The sequence below is a fragment of the Piliocolobus tephrosceles genome, chromosome 10, assembly GCF_002776525.5.
Source record: "Piliocolobus tephrosceles isolate RC106 chromosome 10, ASM277652v3, whole genome shotgun sequence".
In the NCBI taxonomy this organism is placed as follows: domain Eukaryota; kingdom Metazoa; phylum Chordata; class Mammalia; order Primates; family Cercopithecidae; genus Piliocolobus; species Piliocolobus tephrosceles.
The window spans coordinates 82466812-82492386 of NC_045443.1; the positions used below are offsets into that span (position 1 = coordinate 82466812).

Here is a 25575-nt window from a genome sequence, read left to right on the forward strand (position 1 = left end):
AAGTCAGCCCTGTATATCTTTTCATCTTCATATCCCAATAATTAGCAATGTCACTGGTGAATATATTGTATGTTCTCCATAAATGCTTGTTGACTAAATGCATACATCCTTATCTAGAAGGATTTTAAAATACTCTACTTATATAATACCATCTCAAAATAATCCTGATTTTTGAAGCATAATTAAAATGGGGAGCCTGAAGCAAGTTAAATGTGTTTGTGTGATATAACCATTTGAAGGGAAAGTCAGAATTAGGTGTTATCCTAGGTTCTAATTCACTGTTTCACTTCTGATCCAGATTAATTTTTAGGCCTTTCCAAATGTTCTATCTCAGATTAAAAAAAAAAAAAACAAGATTAAGAAGAGAAGCATGATTCCGATCTACTCTATTTTATTTTGCCAAATAAGTAGTTATTATATTCAAGGTATAAAACAGCTTCCTTCAAAACAATATTCCCTAGAATCATAAAAGTGATTGATTCAGTCAGTGGTACATACAATTTTTGAATTAACTGTATTAACTATAAATAGGCAATCTATTATATAGAGACTTTTTGATGGAAAATCAAATGATCTATAATATTTATTTGATTAACAATAGTTTGGTTTTCAATTCCTAAGAGAGAGCTTTTTGCTATCGGTGTGTTCTTGTGACATACTTTAGAGAAAACAGAACTTTGAAGATGAGTTTTAAGCCTCAACAGAATATTTCCCAAAGAATAGAAGGTGTATCTACTTGACATATCTGAACCTAAAGAAGGTTAGATTGAGGTAAATGGTTATTGTATTTTCTTTTGTGCCGACATTAAAAACTCCACAAGTCTCTGAAACCTTCGCTGTTCTAAATAGATGGATGAAAAGAGATACGATTGAATTTGCAAATGAGAGTGAGTTTTCTATAGGAGTTGGAGCAATGCAGGATCTTCAGTTAATCTATCTTTTCTTCATGTCCTCAAGGTCAAGACAGTCTTTTGCTATTAAGGACAACAATAATAGTATCTCACATCTGTATAGCACTTTTTACTTTTCAAATAATTTATTTTTCTCACAGGATCATTGCTAGGAAAATAGGACAGATAGGTTATTTTCATATCCTTCAGAGAGTTGTATACACATGCATTGAATAAAATTTCAGGAAAAAGAGAAGAAAAATGAGCTAGTAAAGAGTATGGGATTTCAGTATTTAGAATGGATTATTTTTACTACTGTTATTTTAATATTGTGTTATTGCCATAAAAGTATAACCAAGTCTCTAATTTTAGGTTTATTATCCACTTGCAAACATTATCAGGAAAGACAGATAAATGATTTAGTACAGATGTTAGTGTCATAAAAGATTTTTCTTTTAAATGTCCTATAAAATCAGTATTGTTTTCTTAAGATCTGCAAATAAAAGGTACATGATATGATTGATTACTTAATTAGTATTTTCTGAACATCATATAGGTATTTTCTCCACAAAAGAAACTCAAAACATATGGCGATACTTTTGAATTTGGTATGTACGATTATAACCTTTAAATTCAGGTGAACTTCTGAACTGTAGAATTTAATATTTTGAAAAACAAAATTAATATAATTTCATGAATGTTTTATTATAATCAGTAATTTGGTATTATATAATCAATAATTTGAATAGATCTGTTATTTAATAAAATTCAAAACATTTTTGGAATAAAATAATATAATGTGATTATTTTAAGAATTAACTGGTTGTTTCTTCTGAACAAATTGAAATCCAAAGGTCATGTTTCTGCATGGATTATATTCTTGATGTGTCTGAAGAAACAAACTGTTAATGAGACTTGGAAAACCTGGAAGAAAAGGGAACAAGAAGGGATCAAAATTTAATCAAGGATAAGAGTAATTTATAAAGTTAACACTATATAGTCACCAAAATGCATATTGTAAAGGGAAAAGGGATCAAAACCGGTGAGAAAATTTCAGAATAAGGTACATACAGTTGTGAATAGGAAGTCTGCAAAACGAGTCTTCAAGAATAACCCACCTGTTACCAAGTTCATGTATAGAGGAGAATAAGGAAAAACCTTTAGGTTTTAATTACATGAGCTATCACTGAGCTAGATGCTTTGACAAACTGCTGATGATTTTCTTGTTGTTGTTGTTCCATACCTTTCTAACTATGTCATTAAATGTACAAAACTGCTTCTTTTTGTTATAGACAATGAAAGGTGGTTTGTAAAGGGTAGAAGATAAAATGCGGTGGGGATATTATCCTCTCCATTTTTTTCTTAAAATATTCCAGCATGAACGCGATAGAGAATAAACATTTAAAAACAATGATATTAATGTGTATAAAGACTGTCTTAAAAAAAAAAGAATATCTTGGTTTACTACCATTTTGAGAGTAAAACTGTTACCAATTGAAGAGATGAAAACTTAGATCGGGGGTTTCATAGATCAATGCAAAGTCAAATGCAAAATCCTTATCCTATCTTTCAAAAAATGCATTATGTATTTGTTTTAGTGGCATAGTCCCTACAATAACACTCTATTTACTCTTACAGTTTCTTTGAATCCATAGGCTGCACTTATTTTTTTTTTTTTTTTTTATTGAGACGGGGTCTCGCTGTCTCCCAGGCTGGAGTGCAGTGGCTGGATTTCGGCTCACTGAAAGCTCCGCCTCCCGGGTTCACACCATTCTCCTGTCTCAGCCTCTCGAGTAGCTGGGACTACAGGCACCTGCCACCATGCCCGGCCAATTTTTTGTATTTTTAGTAGAGACGGGGTTTCACCGTGTTAGCCAGGATGGTCTCAATCTCCTGACCTCGTGATCCGCCCACCTCGGCCTCCCAAAGTGCTGGGATTACAGGCGTGAGCCACCGCGCCCAGCCGGCTGCACTTATTATTAATAGTCTTCACTAAGACCGCAGAATAGTGTCTTGTTTCTGAAACCTAATTCTGCAGTTGACCCCTTTAGGTCATGGAATTTGTCTATTTTGTGTCTCATTGTATATTCGACATCTAGTACAGTACATGACACACAGTAAATGCCCCCCTCCCTCCAAATACATTGAATTAATGAATATATGAGTGAATAGTGGATCTTACTAAAGTCAAACATCTGCCTAGATTTCAGAAGTCTGCCAACTTGCAGACTGCCCAACATGATGCTCTTATTGTCAATATATGAACATATATATACACATGTAAAGATATCTATACATCTATAGATCTATATGTGTGTATGTGTGTGTGCATATATATATATATAAAGATAAAAATATAAATAGATACTAGATATCTCAAAGTAATAAAATCACTACCTCCAGGATGACCATTTATTAATAGGCTCCCCCACCTGGCTGATTAAGGGATCACCTATACAACTCTTGGATGTAAAGAGCCTCAAAGTCCTGGCTCTATTGTATGAACTTATCTGATTAGGTCTCCACCTGATTGCTCTGCAGTTTATTCTGTATAGTTTATACTTAATATTTTTCATTTTTTAACATATGAACAAAAGCTTACCTCTGAAGTTAAAAGTCCAAAGTTAATTCCAATTAAGGTTAACACATTAACATTATACCATGTACTGATTTTATTTTCACAACCCTAAGGAAAAGAAGTTATTCACATTGACATGGAGATGGAAATGATCTTATATGTAAATCTTTACAAAAATAAAAGGTAAACAGAGATTAGTAATTTACTAAAGTCTAAATAGTAAGTAAATATCTAACTGGAGACTGGACTAATTTTAGCCCAGAAAGCTTTGTATGGCAGCAGGACATCTCAGTTGCTAGTTTTAAAGGTGCTAAGATGTTATCACGTAATTAAAATCAGAATTTTATTGCATTTTGGAAAGAGATTTTCTCTTCTGCAGACTATTGTAATTCATCAGAATACAATAATTTACCCACCAGAAATTCCCCCAGTGGAGGCCTGAAACCGCAGACAGTATCAAACTCTAAATATATTACATTTTTTTCTATAGAAACATATATATAATAGAGTTTAATTTATAAATTAGGCACAAGAGATTAACAACAATAACTAATAATAAAATAGAACAATTATAATAATATGCCAGCATTACTATTCTTACACTTTGGGGTCATCATTAAGTAAATTAAGGGTTCTTGAACATGGGCACTGTGATACCTCAACCGTCGTTCTGATAATGAAGATGACTACTAAGTGACTAAGGATGGGTAGCATCCGCAGTGTGAATACACTGGACAAAGAGATGACTCATGTCCCAGGAGGGACAGGGCAGGAAGACACAAGATTTCATCATACTACCCAGAACAGGGTGCAATTTAAAACTTATGATTGTTTATTTCTGGAATTTTCCACTTAATATTTTCAATGGTTGAACTCTCAGAATGTGAAACTGCAGATGGGGCAACTACTATATATACCACCACCTAAGATGGTTATTTCCCAAAGAGTAGATGCTTTTTAAAAAAAATGTAATGTTTCATTTATTTATGAATTAATTATGCAATTGAAACAATATATCTTAAGATTAGAATAAGCTTAATATGTAAACTTTACAAAGTATTAGCAGTTCTTGGGATAGAAACATCTAGTTATCAATGTCCTACACCTGTAAATCACAGTTGCTCCAGAGAACCCTTTACTCTTGCTTCTGCCACACTTACTTGAACCCGTCATTGCTGGGGTCCACTCCCTTTAGTTTTTGCCTATCCTTTCACTCCTGGTGTTATAGCTCCTTTTCCAATCTTATGCACGAAGGCTTTGACAAAAGTGCCTCCTCTTTCTGCAGGACTTCTCAAGGAAGGCTGGGGAGAAAGACTGATGATATCCCAAGTTCCAAGAATACATAAATCATATACTTCCAGGAAGTTTATTTACTTTATGTATTATACACTGGAAATAACACTACAATTTACCTAACTACATGTTCAACTTAGGGAAGTAGATTAGGAATGTAGCCACCATCAACAACATTACTTTTATATCAAAATTTGTTCAGAATTCTAAATTGACTTGCAAAATAAACAAACAAAATACTATACACACTTGGAGAAGACTAGATTTATCTTTACCTCAAGGTAAGTTGCATTCAATGGCTCATCACAAAACCATTTTCTTAAAGTAGACTTTGTGCAAGAACATGGCACCTGTCTTGAATTTTCTTTGTTCTTATTCTTTATCCAGTCTGTGTAATTATGTTGGCCACAACACTGTAACTAGGAAAAAGCTTGTATGAATTTTACCATAAAATGTTCAAAATGCAGTTAATTATATGAGATTAATATTGAAGTAGTTTTTGTGATGAAGATAACTCATTGATTTTTCCCCATGAATATGTAATGAATTAAATAAATAAGTATATTTGTGTTTATTTAATTCATTACTTTGTTTCCGCTATTATTGTTGTTAACCATAGCTAAAGATTTCTGCTCACATTAGTGACTTGTGATTGGATAGAATTATTACATCTGAGTTTTATCCAGGATAGAAGATATACTTGATATGCTTACATATAAATGATGCTTAGGGCCATAATATAAAACAGTCACCTGAACCATATCCTTCTCCTAACTATAGCAGTTCTCTTTCTATTTAAAGCATATGCAGTCATACATGTTTGGTATACCTAAAAAGAGATTCAGGGTAATATCTACTTTTCTAGGATTAATGTGAGATGTTAACTTTCAATTTTGTATTGTGTGAAAATTACCATAAAGAACCAAAAGAGGATAGTAAAAATAGTCATAATATGATCCAACTTTTAAGAAATGTCTCATTCACAGTGCTGATTCTGGAATCCTATCAAGTAGAGTTAGGAGGATATGAAAGAATCAGTTTACATATTTGTCACTTAGGAAATAAGAGAAGGCCGGGCGCGGTGGCTCAAGCCTGTAATCCCAGCACTTTGGGAGGCCGAGACGGGCGGATCACGAGGTCAGGAGATTGAGACTATCCTGGCTAACATGGTGAAACCCCGTCTCTACTAAAAAATACAAAAAACTAGCTGGGCGAGGTGGCGGGCGCCTGTAGTCCCAGCTACTGGGGAGGCTGAGGCAGGAGAATGGCGTAAACCCGTGAGGCGGAGCTTGCAGTGAGCTGAGATCCGGCCACTGCACTCCAGCCTGGGCGACGGAGCGAGACTCCGTCTCAAAAAAAAAAAAAAAAAAAAAAAAAAGGAAATAAGAGAAAGGTGAAGTAATTGTTTTCTAAACTTTTATGGAAAATGATAACATTAGTACTGCCTATGTTTACAATATATACCAACAATCTTTGCACAATTCTAGTAAATGCTGATAACTAAAATAGTGATTGAGAATTAGGTTACTGAAAGTTAGCTTAAACAAACAAATCTACGTATATTATCTCAGTTATGTTAATGGCTAGGAACTGACAGCTGGAATTTCACTAATAGTAGTGATATGATATACAGAATTGTTTCCTCATCATTTTCTGACCATAGAAAGGTTCACTCCTCTACTGTAAGTTGTAATGCAGTCTGAAAATACAACACATGTACAGATCATATACATAAGAGAAGACGACGAGTAAAAGTATTTGTAATTACATTTCAATTATCTTAAAATTTTTTTCCATTATCATATGTACTAAAAATAACTATTTTTTATGTGAGGCATATAATATATCAGTAAAGAGTACATAATCTAGTGTCAGCTTGTGTGGGTTTGAATCTTGGTTCTGCCACTCATTAGATGTGCAATTCTCATTAAATTGCTAAATTTCTCAGTTTTTCATCTATAAAATGAGGATAACAGTTCCTACGTTATAGGGTTGGGAGGATTGAATTAGCTAATATATGCAAAGCACTTACAAACAAGTCTGGGACTATGTAAATGTTTGCTATTTTTTTAATTGGGCACTTATTATATTCTAGGTGCTGATCTATTTCTGTAAACCATTTGGTCGACAATACCCTTCTCTTACCCTTCCACTGCACCTGTCCGGAAAAAACCTGCACTGTGAAATAATAATCTTAAAAAATTAGCTAAAAAGTATTAGTTGCATTTATGCCATGGATCCAAGCCTTTCTATATATCGTATATATTACTGCATTTATTCCTGCCAACCAGAGGTAGGGGTTAGTATGCTCATTTTACGAATGTGGAACTATGAGTTTAAGAAGGTTACTTGTCCAGAACTACAAAGCTACTTCACAGCCATCCTGGTATTCAGACTCAAATGGTAACCACCATGCTGCCAGCAGAGACTACTGCTTAGACTTGTCTCCCATCAGGTGCAGCAGGATAGACTACCCCACTTGGCAAAAGACCAGCAGCACTTTTCCAGGTGAAACCAAGTTAAAATGCACATCAATTAACACAGGAGTTACAAAAGGCGGATATAACTCAAGATTTGTAAATGGAGAGAATGCCCTTTTTGCCCAGTTTGTTTGAAAGAAATACAACAAACTCTCATTCTTCTGCCCCATCCCCTGCCCTGACCTATTCTCTCTTCTGTCCCACAGTGATCAACACTGACATCTAATTTTTAAGTTATTTTCATCTTACTGTTTTCTGTAAAGCATTCAGAATACTCCACTTGGTTATATCTTCAGGCTTATCTTTAGATCCATACTCAGAAATGACAAAATCAATTTTGTCATGCCATAGTTGCTGAACCTGTAGAAAATTGTATTAAAAATGAAAATTTTGTAGAAATGTATCCATAAAAACTTCATAGAAATTGACGGTTCCTCAAGAGTACCATCATGAAGAGAACATTCAATATTACTTTTCTGTTTTCTGTTTATTTCTTTTTAAAATAACTTTTTAACAATTTCAGTGGGTATCAAAGCATATGGCTTTTCAATTCATAATCTATAGGAAGAATATATTAGGCTCATTTTACAATTAAGGAAGAAGTAATGTGCTATTCTCATGCATATCTAAGGGAAATTTCTTCTCATACTCTCAGGAAAAACACTGTAAAAGTCTTTTAAATAAGCCAAAAGTTTGTTGAGTGTCTTTTCAATGGACACTAGGCTTTTTCTGGCAAACTTCAACATTCCTTGATTCTGTGAGGGTCTGTACTGTACTTTTCATGATTTATAATTTATTTTACAACTTTAGAAGTTGTAGAAAACTGTGTTTATGCAAATTATACTTGGTCAGACAAATGTATATTTTTCTCGGTGAAGGTATATTTAATTCCTTCTCTCTCCACACCTGTTTTGCATCTATTAAGTGATGGCCTATGTAAATGTCCTCTTTGGATTCTCCTTTGAATTAATTTTTATATCATAGTGATTCCCTCATTAATTAAGATGTCAGATAAAATAATTGTCTTCTGAAATCTACTGCATATTTCCACAAAAATTATGATTTTTAAGTTTTAAATATTATCCTTTTGTAATACTATCAGGCCTCAGAATACAACACTCCAAAATATAGCACCTTTGTATGCTGAGTATTTTAAGCTCAAGGAAATTGAGAAAACTGCAGAAGCAGGAAGGTCACTTTCTGACCTTCTCCTGCCTTTCTTCCATGAGGCAGGTCATAAAAGAATTCTCACTGGCCGGGCGTGGTGGCTCACGCCTGTAATCCCAGCACTTTGGGAGGCCGAGGCAGGCGGATCATGAGGTCAAGAGATCGAGACAATCCTTGCAAACGTGGTGAAACCCCGTCTCTACTAAAAATACAAAAACTAGTTGGGTGTGGTGGTGCATGCCTGTAGTCCCAGCTACTTGGGAGACTGAGGCAGGAGAATCGCTTGAACCCGGGAGGCAGAGGTTGCAGTGAGCTGAGATGCACCACTGCACTCCAGCCTGGTTGACAGAGCGAGACTCCATCTCAAAAAAAAAAAAAAAAAAAGGAATTCTCTGACCCATTTTCCCTGAAGGTATAGCATAAGATCCTAATTCCAGAGTGGTTCTAGCCTATATGCAGAAGCCAAGAAGCATCTGAACAGACAGGCCTTGCTAAATTTCTCCCAGTTTATTACTATTAGATGATATGCTTTTGTCCTCCAATCACACTTTCACATGACTATCCACAAAAACAGATTTCCTTGGATCTCTGAGTCTTTGTTTTTTGGTTAAGTAAATTTGTTATGCTTTTCGTTTGTTAGTTTGTCTTTTGTTATAGGGATCTCAGCCAAGAACCTTGTGATGGATGAAGTATAACTTTTTCTCTCCTACAATTCTAACACAAAAATGATCAGATTTGGATGGGGCTAAACAAAACTTTGCAATTTCAAAGTCAAGGTAATGCAAAGGTAGAATGATTATTGTAGTAACTTAAGCATTTATAAATTTATATAATTTTTATAACAAATTACTAATTTGGTCCTCAATAATACCAAAAGGTAGGAAGAAAAGATATTATTACCATTTTATGAATGAGAATACAGACACTCAGGGAATTTAATTATTTACTTTTGTTTACAAGGAGCTGAGACTTTAAATATGATCATTTGAGTACTAGTCTAATGATTTTTACTGAATTATGCTGTCTTTGACAGTAAAAACTAAGTGGTGGGAATATCACAATAATTATAAAAGGCATGTAAACTAAAATCTTACTTAGTTACTTATATATCTGTATTTTAATACATTTAAGAAGACTAGAATAATGAAAAGGAGAATTTAAATCTATTTTATACTCTGTTCATTTTTATTTAGAGTAAATAAAATATATAGTGCTGTTGGCAGTGTGTGTGGGGTGAAACTTATGGCCTCGTTTTGTTTCTAAAACATTATTTGGGAGATCCAGAGTGCATATAAATGACAACTTCATAGATAAGTACTTTCATATGTAACCTATGTGGCTAATGTATAAGTAAAATTCCTTTATGCTTACTCAATTTGGTAAGCATCTATTAAAGGCCTAGTGTATCTTCCACACTAAGTTAGGTACTGTAAATGACATAAAAGATTTAGAGGCTCTTAAGAATTTAATCCAGTTTGAATGCAGAACACAAATTGATGTAAACACAGTTGTTAGCTCTAGGGTCAGCTAATGAGTATTTGAGTCTAGGCTCTGTCATTTGGCCATGAAATACTTTAACAAGCATTTCTAATCTCAAAGCCTGAGTTTTCTCTTCTATAAAGTAGGACTTACGGTGCGTCTCTAGGGGTTGCTATGAGGATTAATAATACAATGGCTATAGTGTTTATCACAGTCTCTGGCACATGGTAATTATTAATCAGTTCTTATTTCTAATATATAGAGAGATACAGGAGTCTGTGCATAACATTGAAGCAAATATGGGTGACTGATAAACTATATTTACATGTTGATAGCTCTTATGTGTCATATTTATGTTCTATCATGAGGTTGAAAAATCTGAGGATGATAGATTGGGATTTGGTGTTTTGCCAGCAAAACAGCTTTCCAAAACTTAACTGCTGCAGCCAACATACCTTTAAAACTCCCATACACACACACACACACACACACACACACACACACACACATTTTAGATGTGGAGAAAAGTAATTTTAGGTCTAAATGCCAGGCCATTAACAGTAGGCACCGGATGAAGAGCTGTCCAGTAAAGAATGAAGTTGGAGGTGTCATACAGGAAAGATATTTTTTTGAACTTTGGCCATTACAGAGGAGTATAGATAGATATAAAGAAAATCTAGGAACCATATAAATTAATCAAGAGATCCTTCAAGATTAAGTAAGGTGAGGGAAGAGAACTCTTGAGTAGCTACTCTACAACTGAAACTTGACACACTGTCAGTTAATGACAACTCTGTAAGGTAGGTAGGTATTAATTATATTTTACAGATAAGGACCTAGGCTCAGAGCTGTAAAGCAGGTTGTTGATCCCTAATCATATTCATATCTGTATGACTTCAAGTACATATTCATCTTACTATAGGACAATTAATCTCCCATGATACAAGATAGACCTTGACTGAACTGAAATACTGAAATGTCTTAAAGGATGAAAAGTAACTGTAGGTTGTAACAGGTAAGTTTTGCTGACCAAAAGTTTTTCCAGGCTTATTGTATGCTGTTTTGAACTAAATTTGATAAACCTAAATCTTGCTCTAATTAATTTAATCACTCATCACTCTACATGCGGAAAATACAGGAATTATTCAGTATGTCTTGCTTAAGTGAAATTGCTAAATTTCAACTTAGTTAGAGTCTACATTTGTTTCTTTGCAAAAATATAATACCGTGATTGGGTCAGTAGTGGTAGCCAGAGTTGCTAGGAGGAGATGGTAAAAATTTGAACTTCTAAATCTCAGTACCACCTCCTCTTCCTCAATACTGTTTGATATTTAAAGCTACTTTCTAATCATATGTAAATGGAGTTAAAGGCAAGTTCCCCTATCTACCCTTTTCTATCTGACTCCTGGCCCATTCCTATACTCTAGTACTTTCATTGAATATTATTTTCCCCTAAATAAATTTACCTTTGGCTTTTAATATAGGATCAATAGTCTCAATACTCTAAGGTATCCAATTTCCTTTAAACTTCAAATAACAGGATGTATTGATAAGGATTTACTTTCCATACCTCCTCTTTCTTTGTGAAGATGAATGCTGAAAGTACAACCTGAGCACCAAAGACCCATGTTATCAATACTGCATACTAAAACAAAAGAGAAATAGAGATGATGACTATGCTACTAATATATATTTTGTATGCTCAAATAATAGGAAAACACACACCATTGGAAATATGCAACCATAAAGTATATATGGGTATTGCTGAGGCTTCCTGCCTTCATAAATATGAATGAAATTAGGGAATAGCAAGGCAAAGTAAAAAACAAATGAACATTTAGGTAAGAGCAAGAGAGAAAGAAGTGATAGTAATTAATGAGCACCTTGGTCCAATAGAGTTGTCAATGATGCCATCTTAATTCAGTTATAAAACTATTATAGGGTGAATTTAATTATCTTCACCTCACATTATTTTGCTGAAACTAAATTTCTGATGTACTATTTAAACCCATGCAGAAAGTATAACAAAAGCTACTGCAATAATAAACTTAATTCTGTACATACATTTGGACTATTTCCTGAAAACTAAAAATACTTGTATCTAAACCAAATAAAATAATTTTTTATATTTACTAGACTGTTTAATTTTTTAAAAAATATACGGCCACTTTAGTCTTCTTCATAGCTATTGTCAACCTAAAAAAAGGCACAAAAGAAAATTATCTCTAAATATGTTGATTTATTCAAGAATAAGAAATAAAGATTTATAGTCCAGATTGCATGAAATGGTAAACTACCAGTTCATTCTGTGAGGAGAGGGTAGAGGGAAGTATTTAGTAGCAAAAAGGGTGAGATTGACATAAACTGCTTAGAAACAGAGTTTATTGGTTCTAAAGATTCAAAGCCAGAGTTGTTGCCAGTTCACTGGTAGAAATGCCATGACTGGTCAAGTGCTCTTCCAAGAACATCTTATCGGAATTACTGCAGTCCTAAGGAATATCAAGTCATAAACATTATAAAAGCAGGAGATGACTGAAGTCAGTTTCCAGCCGGGAGTTTTCAGAAAGTCCTTAGAAACAGTATTTATTTCAGACACGTAGCATGAGCCTCCTCTCCTTTAGACTTTCCTGGCTCTATTTTGTCTGGGTCTGACAAAAGTGATTTCCTGCTGGTATCGGCAACTTTTACACAGCATATATTAATATATAAGATTTAGAATTCAGCTGGGTGCCGTGGCTCACGGCTGTAATCCCAGCACTTTGGGAGGCCAAGGCGGGCAGATTCCTTCAGGTCAGGAGTTCAAGACCAGCCTGGCCCACATGGTAAAATCCTGTCTCTACTAAAAACACAAAAATTAGGCGGGCATGGTGGCTCGCACCTGTAATTCCAGCTACTTGGGAATCTGAGGCAGGGGAATCGCTTGAAGCTGGAAGGTGGAGGTTGCAGTAAGCCGAGATTGTGCTACTGCACTCCAGCCTAGCGACAGAGCGAGACTTCATCTCAAAAAAAAAAAAAAAAGAAAAAAGGAAAAACAAGATTTAGAATTCATAATAATTTTAAAAGTAAGCGGTCTGAATATTTACTAGGCAAAATATAAGTACTAATGATTTACTTTATTATTTATTTACTTTTTACTTGGCCCTTACAGAGAAAAATTATTTAATTACACATATTTTATATATTTAATACCTTAAAATATCAGACCAAAATTTTCTTCTTGGCATAAGTTATGTTTCCTAGTTTCAGAGAAAAAAAAATTCAGAGATAAAAACGTGCTCTTTACATCTATTTAGATGTTCAGATTTTTAACTTCTACATGCAATATCTCACTTAATCTTATACTAATAAGGGATTGGGAACAGTAGGAAAAATTGTATGAAACCTTTTTTTTTTTTTTTGAGATGGAGTCTGCTCTGTGGCCCAGGCTGGAGTGCAGTGCCTCAATCTCTGTTCACTGAAACCTTCGCCTCCTGGGTTCAAGCGATTCTCGTGCCTCAGCCTCCCTAGTAGCTGTGATTACCAGTGCCCACCACCACGCCAGGCTGATTTTTGTGTTTTTAGTAGAGACGGGGTTTCACTGTGGTGGCCGGGCTGGTCTCCAACTACTGACCTCAGGTGATCTGCCTGCCTTGGCCTCCCGAAATTGTTGGGATTACAGGTGTGAGCCATCTTAGATTAGAGTAGGAGTATGTAAAATCACCTTTAAGACATGGAATAGCTTTTTTTTTTTTTTTTTTTTTTGATGGAGTTTTGCTCTTTTTGCCCAGGCTGGAGTGCAGTGTTGTGATCTCAGCTCACTGCCACCTCCACCTCCCGGGTTCAAGCGATTCTCCTGCTTCAGCCTCCCAAGTAGCTGGGATTACAGGTGCCTGCCACCATGCCCGGCTAATTTTTTGTATTTTTAGAAGGACGGGGTTTCACCATGTTGGCCAGGATGGTCTTGATCTCTTGACCTTGTGATCCGCTCGCCTCGGCCTCCCAAAGTGCTGGCATTACAGGCGTGAACCACCGCGCCCAAGACATGGAATAGCTTTTAGGCCTATAATATTTGCCCATAAGTTGACTGTGTGAATTAATTTGGTTCAGGGAAAAATAGATTCATCAGAAAAATATTGGTAAATTCAGAGAGTGTCACAATGGCCAAATTAGCAGTACCCTTCCATGGAATGTCTAGAAGGAATGGTGGTATCTTGGTTCCAGGCCCTAATCTGTCAGATCCTATGTTCATGTGTATCCTTATGATGATATCTATTAGGCTTTCTCATTCAGATGCCATTAATATTTGAATTATATGAGGCAGAAACTTAGGAAATGTTTGTTTTTCTCCCTCTACTTTCCCCCTTCCTTTCCTATCCTCTACTCTCTACATTGTAACATTGTATAAGTAGTAGACTCTGCACTTCCTTTGCCTACATGGAAATTTGTGACAAGAAGAAAAAATCAAGATTTTCTTGCAAGCCATTTCTGTCCTGGTTTTTATATCCCAAATCTGAAGCTCAGTGAGAAAATTATGCTAAGGATCCTGGAAAGAGAGAAAGATAAGATTTGAGAAGAAAGGGTTGGCCTTGGAGGAGAATAAGAGGAGAGAGTAAAGTCTCCTCTTAGACTAAAAAGATTTTGAGGTGGAATCTGGATGTCTGTGGGTTTTCAGAGCAACAGCATAGTCCTTGGAATCCTGGCACTGCCCTGGTAAGGTGGTAAAACCCCAGAGGGAAATCAGGGTCCATACGTACAATGCCTGTCCCAGGGTAATATTCAAATAATAGTAGAAATTACTATTAATAGGCAGCAACTGATTCCTATGCCAGGTGTACCTCCTAATTGCTGTGTCACTAGGGAGGCTCACTGTCTCAGGGAAGGAAGACTGAAGGAATGGAACTGAGGTATTGGTTATTTACCAATATTTCACAAAAGGGTTTCACTGGTATGCCTATACTGGTAAATACTGGATGAATAGCAGCCCTACCTTTGCCACCCACACCTTTCAAAGAGCAGAGTGGGTACACCTGAAGGGACCTTGTGACCTGGGAAAGTGAGTGTGTTTGTGGTAAGTGGCATAGACTGGTAACTAGTGTCCAGGGTGACCACCCAGACTTTCAGTGCTCCATAAAAGCTCAGTGTCTCTGCATTCTTCCTGGTAAGGGACAAAATGACCGCAGCTGAACTTCCTATCTGCTTGGTTGCAAATTAAAATCAATTTGATTTAGAGAAAAATGTAAAGGCTATATTTCATCTGAGTATGTGAATTGGGATCCATAACTGCCACATGTATGGTAACTGGCTCATGTCCAGGTCAGTACTCTGGAATATAATTTGTCTTTTCGCATTACAAGCCTTGAGAGAAATAGTGCACAAGCCAGATGCTACAGTCTGCCTCTTTCAGTAATTATAGTTCTCTTTTAAAAATAACAATTTGTGATCTCAATTATAAGTTACCTTTCATGGCAATGATAGACACTATTATTAAAGAGGGGAGGAAAAGAGTGGGGCAAGGGTTGAAAAAGTAACTGCTGGTTACTGTGCTCACTCACTAGCTGGGTGACAGGATCAATCGAACTCCAAACCTCAGCATCATGCAATATACCCATGTAATAAACTTTCATGTGTACCCTGAATATACAATAAAAGTTGAAATTATAAAAAAATACATACATACGTAAGTTACCTTCCCTCGTGCCACACCCACGAAGAGAAAAATGTGCTGACTATAGATCATGCTTCTTTTACCCTGGTAAGCTACATTGCTCATTGACTTAAATACACTTTATTCTAATTCTAGCCTTTGGATTCTTAAGTTTGGTGAATTGTAGTTCACCCTAGGAGACAGAGAGTCCTATTGACTCTGTGTTGAAAAGTAAATGTCCAAATGTGTTGAGGTACAGATTCAGTTCATAGAAAACTCACTGAGAAAGTCCTATCTGGAAAAGTGACTTTGTTGGAGGGAGGAGGGTGTGCTTCATTTGAATTGCTCTAAGGACATACTCTACTGCAGTGCCATGGTAATATAAATCACTATTCATTTGTGTAACTTAGATACTTAAAAATCTAAGATAAAAATTCAAGCTATTGACGTAAAATACGTACCACAATTAGGAGCCATCTGATTTCGTTGTGAATTCCTATATAACCCAATAGACAAAAAAGAACTGTAGAAGACCCCATTCCAATCAAAATTTGAGAAATAGATACTATGAAGTGATTATTTTCATCTGTGAAAAGAACAAAATTACTTATTATGAAGTGGTATTTTTATATGAAGTGGTATTTTATTTTCTATTTAACAACAATTACAGCAACCAAAAGTTTTTCTGAGCAGCTGTTGCCAAACCACCAGGATTCTCTCTATCCCTCTGTCTCTCTTTCTCTGTCTCTCAATTTTTGACCTCATGTACCAGCTCTTACTTTTAGAAACAACCTTTCTTCCTGTTCTGACATGAAGAGAATTTCTTAAATTTCAGATATCTTTACCCTTATCCTCCCTGTCTTCTATGATAGAAGAAATTTTTTTTTCTAAGATTTCATCTATGTCTAATGTATATTCAAACATTCATGTATTCATTCATTCATCAAAAATCTTTAGAACCTAGTATGTGTGAGTTAGATGTATACACCCTGAATTTATTGCTAATATGATCCCTTTCAAACTGTATTTTAGTTTTCCCCATCTAGACTGTGAGTCCTCAGTGCTAGATATTATATATATTTATCCAGTCAACAGGCTGCCTGTTGAATGCTTGGTGCTGTGGCACAAACAGCAGAACAGTAAATGCTCAACAAATGATTGTTTTAAAAAAGAAGGATGGATAAATGAATTAAATATGTGGGAGGTGTTATGGGAGAACAGTGTAGGCAGTGGTGTGCTGGAGTGAGCTTGTATTGGTTCATAAAAGCCAATTGTGATATTTTCAGGAAATCTGCAAACCAAGTGAATTCACTTTGACACCTTCAAACTGGCCATTGAGGAACTGCTTTTATCATGTCAATCATGTGCTATATACATTAAAACATTGTAAACTACAGTGTATTTAAAAGTACAGTGCTAGTTAGAATTAAAACAATGAGAAGAGAAAAGAGAAACCATCTTCCTCCTAAAATCTCCCAGTGTTCTTCTCAGTTTAAGGAGTCACTACAGGTTATATCTTCTACCTATTTAAACCGTGGAAATGGGCAGATGTCATAAATCAGTATTCTCCATTCCAGAACTGGTTGTTAAACGTTTGCCGACGTACTACTGGGAACAGAAGCACCTAAACCAGCTGGGGGAGAAGGTTAGACGGTTTGGGCAAGGCTGCTGGAAAAGGTAACATCTGAGCATAGGCTTTATTGGTCACTGGAAATATCCAGGTTGGAACGGTGGAGCATTTCTGAGACATCCAGCAGCACAGGGTGGGTAAGAAACTCAGCTTTGTTTCCACTTACAGTTTGAGTCAGATGAGACTAAAAATGTTTTCAGGGGTGAAATTATAGGCACTTTGTTTTTCAGTCTTCTTCACTGAAATAAAGCTCCATGAGAATAGGAGCTTTATTTTGTTTGCTCACTACCATATCCTAAGCGTTTAGGGCAATGACTGACACAGAGAAGATGCTTAGTAATATTTGCTATATGAGTAAATAGTGGTGATGGGGAGTCAGATTAAAGCTTTTAATAGGAAAGTTACATGTTTAAAATTGCATTTTAAATTTTTCTTTTTAAAGTGACAACTAATAATTGTACATATTCATAGGTGTTGTTTTTATACAGATGTCTACATTAGTCTATGCCTTCCCTACTTTATCGTAAACCTTTTTCCTCCTAAAATCTCCCAGTGTTGTTCTTCTCAGTTTAAGGAGTCACTACAGGTTATATCTTCTACCTATGCTTTGAATTCTCACAATATTTATAGTGATCAGATCAGAGTAATTAGCATATCCATTCATCTCAAATATGTATCATTTTTGTGTGTTGGGAATAATCAATATTCTTCTAGCTATTTGTGACTATGTAATACATTATTGTTAACTACAGTCATCCTACAGTAGTATAGAACACTAGAACTTTTTTCTTCTATCTAGCTGTAATTTTGTATCCTTTAACAAATCTCTGCAACTGATGAAGACTTTCAGAGGGAATGCTAGACAACACTTGATAAATTCCAGAGAAATACTGCCACCTGCTGAATAAATTGTTATACAACTGTTTAAAATGGAATGTCTGTTTCACTGAGAGATAAACAAAAATAGATACATACCAAAAGCTGTTAAAAAATTATTTCTATCTAATAAAAGCCATGCACCAAATCCCATGAATATAAGTCCAAGAACCTAAAAAAAGAAAGTCAATGCTTATTTTTCGTAATTGCCTAATAATAGATTATATTTTCTTTACTATATAATTATGAAGATTCTTACCATGAAAGCTCCATTAATGAGATTAAGAAAGTACTTAATAATTATTGTTTTGTTATTTCTTAACATTATTTTTCTTCCAAGATATGGATGATTCTGAAAAGACAACCATAACTTTTTTATAAACATTCTACACAATAACTTTAAATATTTCGCCCTACTTATGTTCTTTATTTGCACATTTTTCTTCTCAAATCAGTTATCAGTATAACATACTCCCATCTCTAAATGAAAGGACATATTGAAGGTATCTTGAAACTGTACCTTGTCTGCATTTTTTTTTTTACTAGAGAGTATCTGTCCTTAAAATAATAAATATATATCTGCAATGCTTTTACTAGGCAATCAAGACTAAGAAGATAGTTGTATAACAAGTCAAGCAGCCTTTCTGAACTTCTTGCAATTTCAGAAAGCATAAGATATTTTGTTTTCAGTCTTATTGTATTTTTAAGTGTTTATTTTAATCCTAACCATTAGATGGCCAGGAAATTTTCCAGTCTTAATATACCTTGTTCCCCTGCCTAGAAAGTTTTCCTCACTTCTGCATGCCCCTTCTCAGATTAATATTAGCTCCTCACTGAGGTGTTGGTTTGGGGATTTTTCTCTTAACCCAATTTGTTGCCTTTCAACTTTCTCATTGACCTGTCTTCTTCCCCACAGACAGTCAGGGATATTTAGGTGGCGAGAGTATGTCTTGTATACCAATATAACCTCCAGGTTTAGCACACAGTAGGTAATTGATATATATTTGTCGAATGCATGAATGGATACATGAATTAAATTATTTAATATATAATTTAATTTGGTATGCAGTATATTAAAAAAACTAAAGTAGTTTTCATCAAAACTTATTTTCCAGATAGCCAATTTTCCTAAAACTTTCATGGAAAAATCAATACTTACTCCATTGGTTTTTGGTGCTGTTTAATAGAGATGAAAGTTTCAAATCTAATCTTGAGTATGTTCCCAGATTTTCTCTTTTCTCTTCTCATTGTTTTAATTCTAACTAGCACTATACTTTTAAACATACTGTAGTTTACAATGTTTTAATATATATAGTGCATGATTGACATGATAGAAGCAGATTTAATAAGATTATTTTAAAGCTATTTGTCTGTCCCTAATTAGGCAGAAACCAGTTTGTTTGTTGAACTGAAGGATGCTTTGAAAAGTGGAAAAATAAGAGATGTCTACATTAGTCTATGTACTGCCTTCCCTACTTTATCATAAACCATTGGCCGGGTGCAGTGGCTCAAGCCTGTAATCCCAGCACTTTGGGAGGCCGAGAAGGGCGGATCACGAGGTCAGGAGATCAAGACCATCCTGGCTAACACGGTGAAACCCCGTCTCTACTAAAAAATACAAAAATCTAGCCGGCCGAGGTGGCGGGCGCCTGTAGTCCCAGCTGTTCCGGAGGCTGAGGCAGAATGGCGTAAACCCAAGAGGCGGAGCTTGCAGTGAGCTGAGATCTGGCCACTGTGCTCCAGCCTGGGCGACAGAGTGAGACTCCATCTCAAAAAAAAAGAAAAACAAAAAAAACCATCTTCCTCCTAAAATCTCCCAGTGTTCTTCTTCTCTGTTTAAGGAGACACTACAGGTTATATCTTCTACCTATGCTTTGAATTCTGTTGCTGTCATTTGGTTTTTCTACTTTGCATTCTATTGTCTTATTCCTTCATTCCTCTAATGCCTGGCATGTTTTGATGGTACACTCAGTCGGAAAGACTGCCTGATTTTTATTTCAGTTTATTTCAAAGATGCTATAAATCTACATTTTTGGTTCTAATTCTATTTACTGCCACATGTGGAAAGCTCCCTCACAGCCTGAACAAGAAGATAGGCACAAGGTCTTGGCCCCTGTCTAACAAGAAAGAGAATGGAGATTAATGAACCAGAAAGCTCTGTAGTAACTCTGATGTGAAATGTTGAAGGCATGGACTTGAGTGTTGATGTGGTAATAGTTAGTATGTGAGGCAGGGTCAAGCTGCAATGCTTTATCAAAGGACCCAAATACAGAAATAAACTTTTATTTATCTCTTAGTTCAAAGCAGGTGATTGGTTCACTTCTAGGAAATCATGTTGGAAACTTGGAGCTAACTCTGGCCTATTCAACATGTGGCTTCCAAATTGGCTCCAGGTGCCATCTTTTATAGCTCACAGAAGGGAATGGGGATAAGTAAACTCAGGCAGGCATCTTTTAAGCAAGTGAGGTTGAAGTTATACATTTCTCTTCTGTTTATATTCCACCAGCACAGACTTGGTCCCACAGCAATACTCAACTTCAGTTGAAGGCAACTATGTATCCAGGATAAAGAAAAGAAAATAGATAGGGTGGTGAGGGCCAAACAAAATGCCCACCGGACAGAAAAGGCAAATTACAAAACATAATTAGAAAAAAAGAGAGCTTGGATTAAACTTTACTATGCTTTACTGTGGAAAAGAATCAAAGACAATCAGGAAGATTCCTGTAGGATGGGAAAATAAAAGAATAATGGTAATCACTGGAAATTTAAAAATTGGGGAAAATGGTTTAGAAGAAAAATTCATAAATTCAATATTTCATGATGGAATTTGAAGTCGTAAAGGATATCTATCAGTTATGTCTCATAAGCACTGTGAATGGAGTACAGATAAATGGGTAGCATAGGCTGTACAGACTTGAAAGTCATTCATAGAGAACCAACGTCATGGGTGTGAATGAAAGAGAAGAGACATTGTCTATAGATGGAAATGGGCAGAGGTTTGATGGTAGAGAATGAAATGATACAATTAAGAATTTGGAATTTTTAAAGCCGACTTTTATAGAAGTCAAAATGGGTGAGAACTTAGTAAGCTCAAAGGTAGGCAACGTGGTAAGGAAGATGTATATGGTAATTTCAAAACTGTGGTTCAAGGTTTACCAAGTTAAAACACAACAAACTGTGCATCCAAGCAACGATTCAAAGAAGCCTATGACTATGTTTACAAAGAATGGTAAAATGAGATGGTCATGTGTTGGCTTTTTCAGCCATAAGCTCCACATACTGGAAACAACGTCAATGAGAATAATGATGTGCCAACACAAAGGTACACAATAAGTTAAGTGTAGTTCTTATTTAAATATTTGTAGTGTGAAAGGTCTATATTTTCTTTTGCTATAAACAAAGAATTTGTTTCTAACTTAATTAAATAAGGTCCAGGTGTGGCATTTATTTTGTTCAGTTCCTGACTAGTGAATTGATGTTGAAAGTTCAACAGCAGAGATGCTATAGGAATGGACAACTTACAATAATCAATCTATTTATAAGTGTTATTTTTTACTAGTTTAATAAACTCTAATTACTTCTTGTCATTGTTTTTATATTCTAAGTTCCAAGAGATGGGAACACCCAAATGAACAAGTAAGAGAAGGTCAAAGAGTCAAATATTAAAACCTGTGGCTGACTCTGAATTATGTGTTGAGGTGGGGACAGGAAATAAGGAAATAGGAGAGTTTCATAGAGAAGATGATTTTGAGATGACTCTTTAAGAAGGATTAAGGTCTTAGACAAAAAAGGGAGAGAATCAGGAAATATTCAAGACGGGGGGACACTATGTTCACAAGCTTTACAATGAGGTGTAAGGAGGCATGGATCAGAGTGGCAAGAGATGAGAGATAAAGCTAAAGAAGTAGACTCAGGAGAGATTGTGACAAATCTTGTACGCTTTACTAAAGATTTTTTTTTTTTTTTTTCCTGAAGGTAATAGAGAGCCATAATTCTGGCCTCAATGTGGAATCCGAATTAGAAAAGACACTTAAGATAGGGGGATAATTTATAAAGTTAATGCACTAATTCACAAGAGAAAAATGTGGTCTAAACTGCAAAATGGCTGTGGAAATGGAAATAGTATCACAATATGAGAGATGTAGTAGGAAGTAGAATCGCCAGCACTGGGATAACCAAAGAATCAAAGATGGAATTTAAGTCTGTAGACACTATGTAATTAAACCCTGAACATTATCTCATATTCTACAATGTTTCATTTAAATTGATTCCCTTTATCATCGATATTTTGCAAATGCTATTATCCCCAATATCACCAACGAGGAGAGAAAGAATCAGGAATGCAAAATTACTTGGTAAAGATCGCTCAGTCAATAAATGGCAGAGATGAGATTTAAATCCATAGATATAAACCACCTTCTCAGTAACTTTCCCAAGCCCCAGTGTCATCATCTGTAAATGCAGATTACAATTGTACACGCCTCAAAGTAATGTTGTGAAAATCAGAGGAGATTGCCGGGTGTGGTGGCTGGCGCCTGTAATCCCAGCACTTTGGGAGGCCGAGGCGGGAGGGTAACGAGGTAATCGAGACCATTCTGGCCAACAGGGTGAAACCCAGTCTCTACTAAAAGTACAAAAATTAGCCGGGCGTGGTAGCGGGCGCCTGTAGTCCCAGCTACTCGGGAGGCTGAGGCAGGAGAATGGTTTGAACCCAGGGGCTGGAGCTTGCAGTGAGCCGAGATCATGCCACTGCACTCCAGCCCGAGACTCCGTCAAAAAAAAAAAAAAAACAAGAAGAAGAAGAAGAAAGAAAGAAAGAGAGAGACAGAAAGAAAATTAGATGAGATTATGTTTGTAAATCACTTAGCCCAGTGCCTGGCTAGATGTTAGTTATCTCATTATATCATATGGTTAGAATCTCGTTATACCATATTTCAGTATAGAAATACTAAGATTATACAAGAGTCATGCATGTGAGGATGGGCAATGGGATGGAAACTGTGGAAAAGTGATAAATTCTCACTTTTTTTTTTTTTGAGACAGAGTCTCGCTCTGTCACCCAGGCTGGAGTGCAGTGGCCAGATCTCAGCTCACTGCAAGCTCCGCCTCCCAGGTTCACGCCATTCTCCTACCTCAGCCTCCAGAGTAGCTGGGACTACAGGCGCCGCCACCTCGCCCGGCTAGTTTTTTGTATTTTTTTTTAGTAGAGACGGGGTTTCACCGTGTTAGCCAGGATGGTCTCCATCTCCTGACCTCGTGATCCACCCGTCTCGGCCTCCCAAAGTGCTGGGATTACAGGCTTGAGCCACCGCGCCCGGCCAAATTCTCACTTTTCTGTAAAGTGGTGGTCACGACACCAGCTGGGAGGCAGCACAAAGAGAGTTAGAATCCGAAGGCTTGAGACACACTTTAAGTGGAATAAGATAATGAGAGGTGTAAGAATACAATATGTGGTACTATGAGCTAAATAGTAAAGTACTTTTACTCAATAATCACCATGCCTCAAGAAGATAAAACAAAGAAATACAGGCTATGCAGCTATTTTGAACACAACAATGATATTCTGGGATATTTAAACTATATCACTGCCATATGAAGAATAAAGCAGTTGTTGAAAATTGCTATTAAACTAAAATGATTTCATTACTCAGTATTTTCAAAGGAATTATTAGCCTTGTGAGATAACAAAGAGCAAACATTATCTCTTATTCTTTCATTCTCTCAACGAATATTTATTATGTACTCTCTAAAGGAAATATGCATTGTTAAGCCAATATGCTATAAATCAACCACACCTACAATTTTTTTTTTTTAAATTTAAATGAAATGAAGTTAACAGGTTCAAAAGAAACAAAAGTCTACTCAGGTTAAAGGGTCATAGGCAAACTAACATACTCAATGTGAAGTTACCATTTCTAGGAATAATGCAATTTAAATGGACTTCTGCTAAATGCTACACGGTTGATAAACAATAGTGTCAAGTTAAATTTACTTATAATCTACAAATGTTTTAGATAATTGCTGCCTTTTATTTTTGATTAGTAATATTCTAGTGAAATTATGACTAGTTGATAAAGTTGTCCTTTCTTCCAAAGTAAAAAATTGCATGGCAATATAGGAGATCTATCACTATGAATTAATTTATCTTCAGAAAAACTTAGTGTTTTTCTTTTTTGCTGTCAATATTTGACAAAGTAAGTTTTGAGAAGGAAAGGAACTAAGGCACTATTTCCAAAATTATTTGATTATGAAAACTAGTTATTCAAAATTAATTTTGAAATTGATTATTAAAGGATTTATATTTTTTAGAAGTATGAATACTTCCGTAATCAAAAATAAAACTAATCTTAAGATTCTTACATGTGAACTTCAACACAATATGAAAGTCTATTTTAAATGAAGAGTTTGAGGTTCCAACACAGTAGCTCATACCTATAATCCCAGTGCTTTGGAAGGTCAAAGTGGGAGGATCACTTGAATCCAGGAGTTGGAGGCTACAGTGAGCTATAATTGTACCACTGCACTCCAGTCTGGGCAACAGAGGGAGACCCTGTCTCTAAAAAAAAGACAACAAAACATAGATAACTTCAATAGTCTATAAATTGGCAATAAAACTAAACTTAAAAAAAAAATTCCATTTGAGCATAGACTTCAATAATGAAAATGCTCTGGATTTAATTAGACCTGAAACCAAGTGTAGTTTAAATTATCTTTCCTGAAAAGGACACTAACATGTGTGCATTTAATATGAAGGTCTATTAACTTCTCACTTTATATTATTAGTTCTAATGTTGATGCAATTCAAGTTTATTGTTACCAGGAAATGTAGTCTATTTTTTTTTTCCAGAGGCTCAATGAAATATTTGCTTTTAGCTTATTTTATAGCAGATACCTTTTACAATTATGGCTACTTCCTTTTAGAATTTAATGCCTTGTTTGCAAACTTTAAAAGAAAATTAAAGGCAAGAATATGTTATTAATTAAAATATTATTTTGTACCCTATATATTTGCTCCACATTAAATAGCATGACATAAACTTAGAAATTAAGGTTTTATATTGAAATACTGTCTGCCAATAGTTTCACATTAAAATAACTTCAGAAAATAATTTTTCAAAATTTTCACCCACATCCCTTCAGTTAAGAGGTTTTTGATGGGCATTGATTGATTGTTTTTCTTTTTTCTTTTCTTTTTTTTCTTTTTTAAAAAACTGTTGTCATGGAAGGCAAACAACTTATTGACTTCTCTTCCATACTTCTAGGTCGCACAAATCACTGTTCAGGATTAAGGTTTTGTGGAATGAATCACCAGATTGAAATATAAATATATGTAGCTCAGAAACAATTTAAACAATTTAAAAGTGAGGCTACATCTACTTGGGTAATTATTACAAAATTTCATTTTATTAAATATTTTCCGAAAGTATTTAAATATTAAAATCTACCTGCAAAAAAACGTAAGCTCTTCATCCAATCCCTGAAATGCTGCGTTCGTTTCAATTTAGAATCCAGGTTGTTTGTCCTTCTGGAGCACCTGTAGGGAAAAACCTGTCTCTCTT

The 25575-nt window shown here is 35.4% G+C and overlaps 1 protein-coding gene across 2 annotated transcripts; it reads right to left on the reverse strand.

Annotated features, from left to right (window-relative positions):
* Nucleotides 1-1574: 1574 nt before the first annotated feature.
* TSPAN19 (tetraspanin 19) lies at nt 1575-25535 on the reverse strand. 2 transcript variants are annotated; one of them, XM_023203817.1, is made up of 9 exons: nt 25462-25535; nt 18276-18368; nt 18116-18188; nt 15972-16096; nt 11458-11532; nt 7491-7601; nt 5037-5180; nt 3493-3576; nt 1575-1814 (listed from the first exon to the last, which is right to left on the reverse strand). In XM_023203817.1, the coding sequence occupies exons 2-9, from the start codon at nt 18339-18341 to the stop codon at nt 1746-1748; spliced, it is 747 nt and encodes a 248-aa protein (XP_023059585.1). In that variant the 5' UTR covers nt 18342-18368; nt 25462-25535; the 3' UTR covers nt 1575-1745. The 2 variants fall into 2 exon arrangements, with proteins under 2 accessions (XP_023059585.1, XP_023059644.1); XM_023203876.1 differs by lacking the exon at nt 25462-25535 and having other exon boundaries at nt 18276-18376.
* Between the last annotated feature and the right edge of the window lie 40 nt (nt 25536-25575).

Bases quoted from the DNA above. Each gene is read 5' to 3' on its own strand.
- TSPAN19 (XM_023203817.1), bottom strand. From the start codon at position 18,341: ATGTTAAGAAATAACAAAACAATAATTATTAAGTACTTTCTTAATCTC. The intron at 11,533-15,971 runs GTACGTATTTTA...CTTTTGTTTTAG, and splicing joins TCAGATGGCTCCTAATTGTG to TATGCAGTATTGATAACATG. The intron at 7,602-11,457 runs GTATGGAAAGTA...AATTTTCTACAG, and splicing joins TCTTCACAAAGAAAGAGGAG to GTTCAGCAACTATGGCATGA.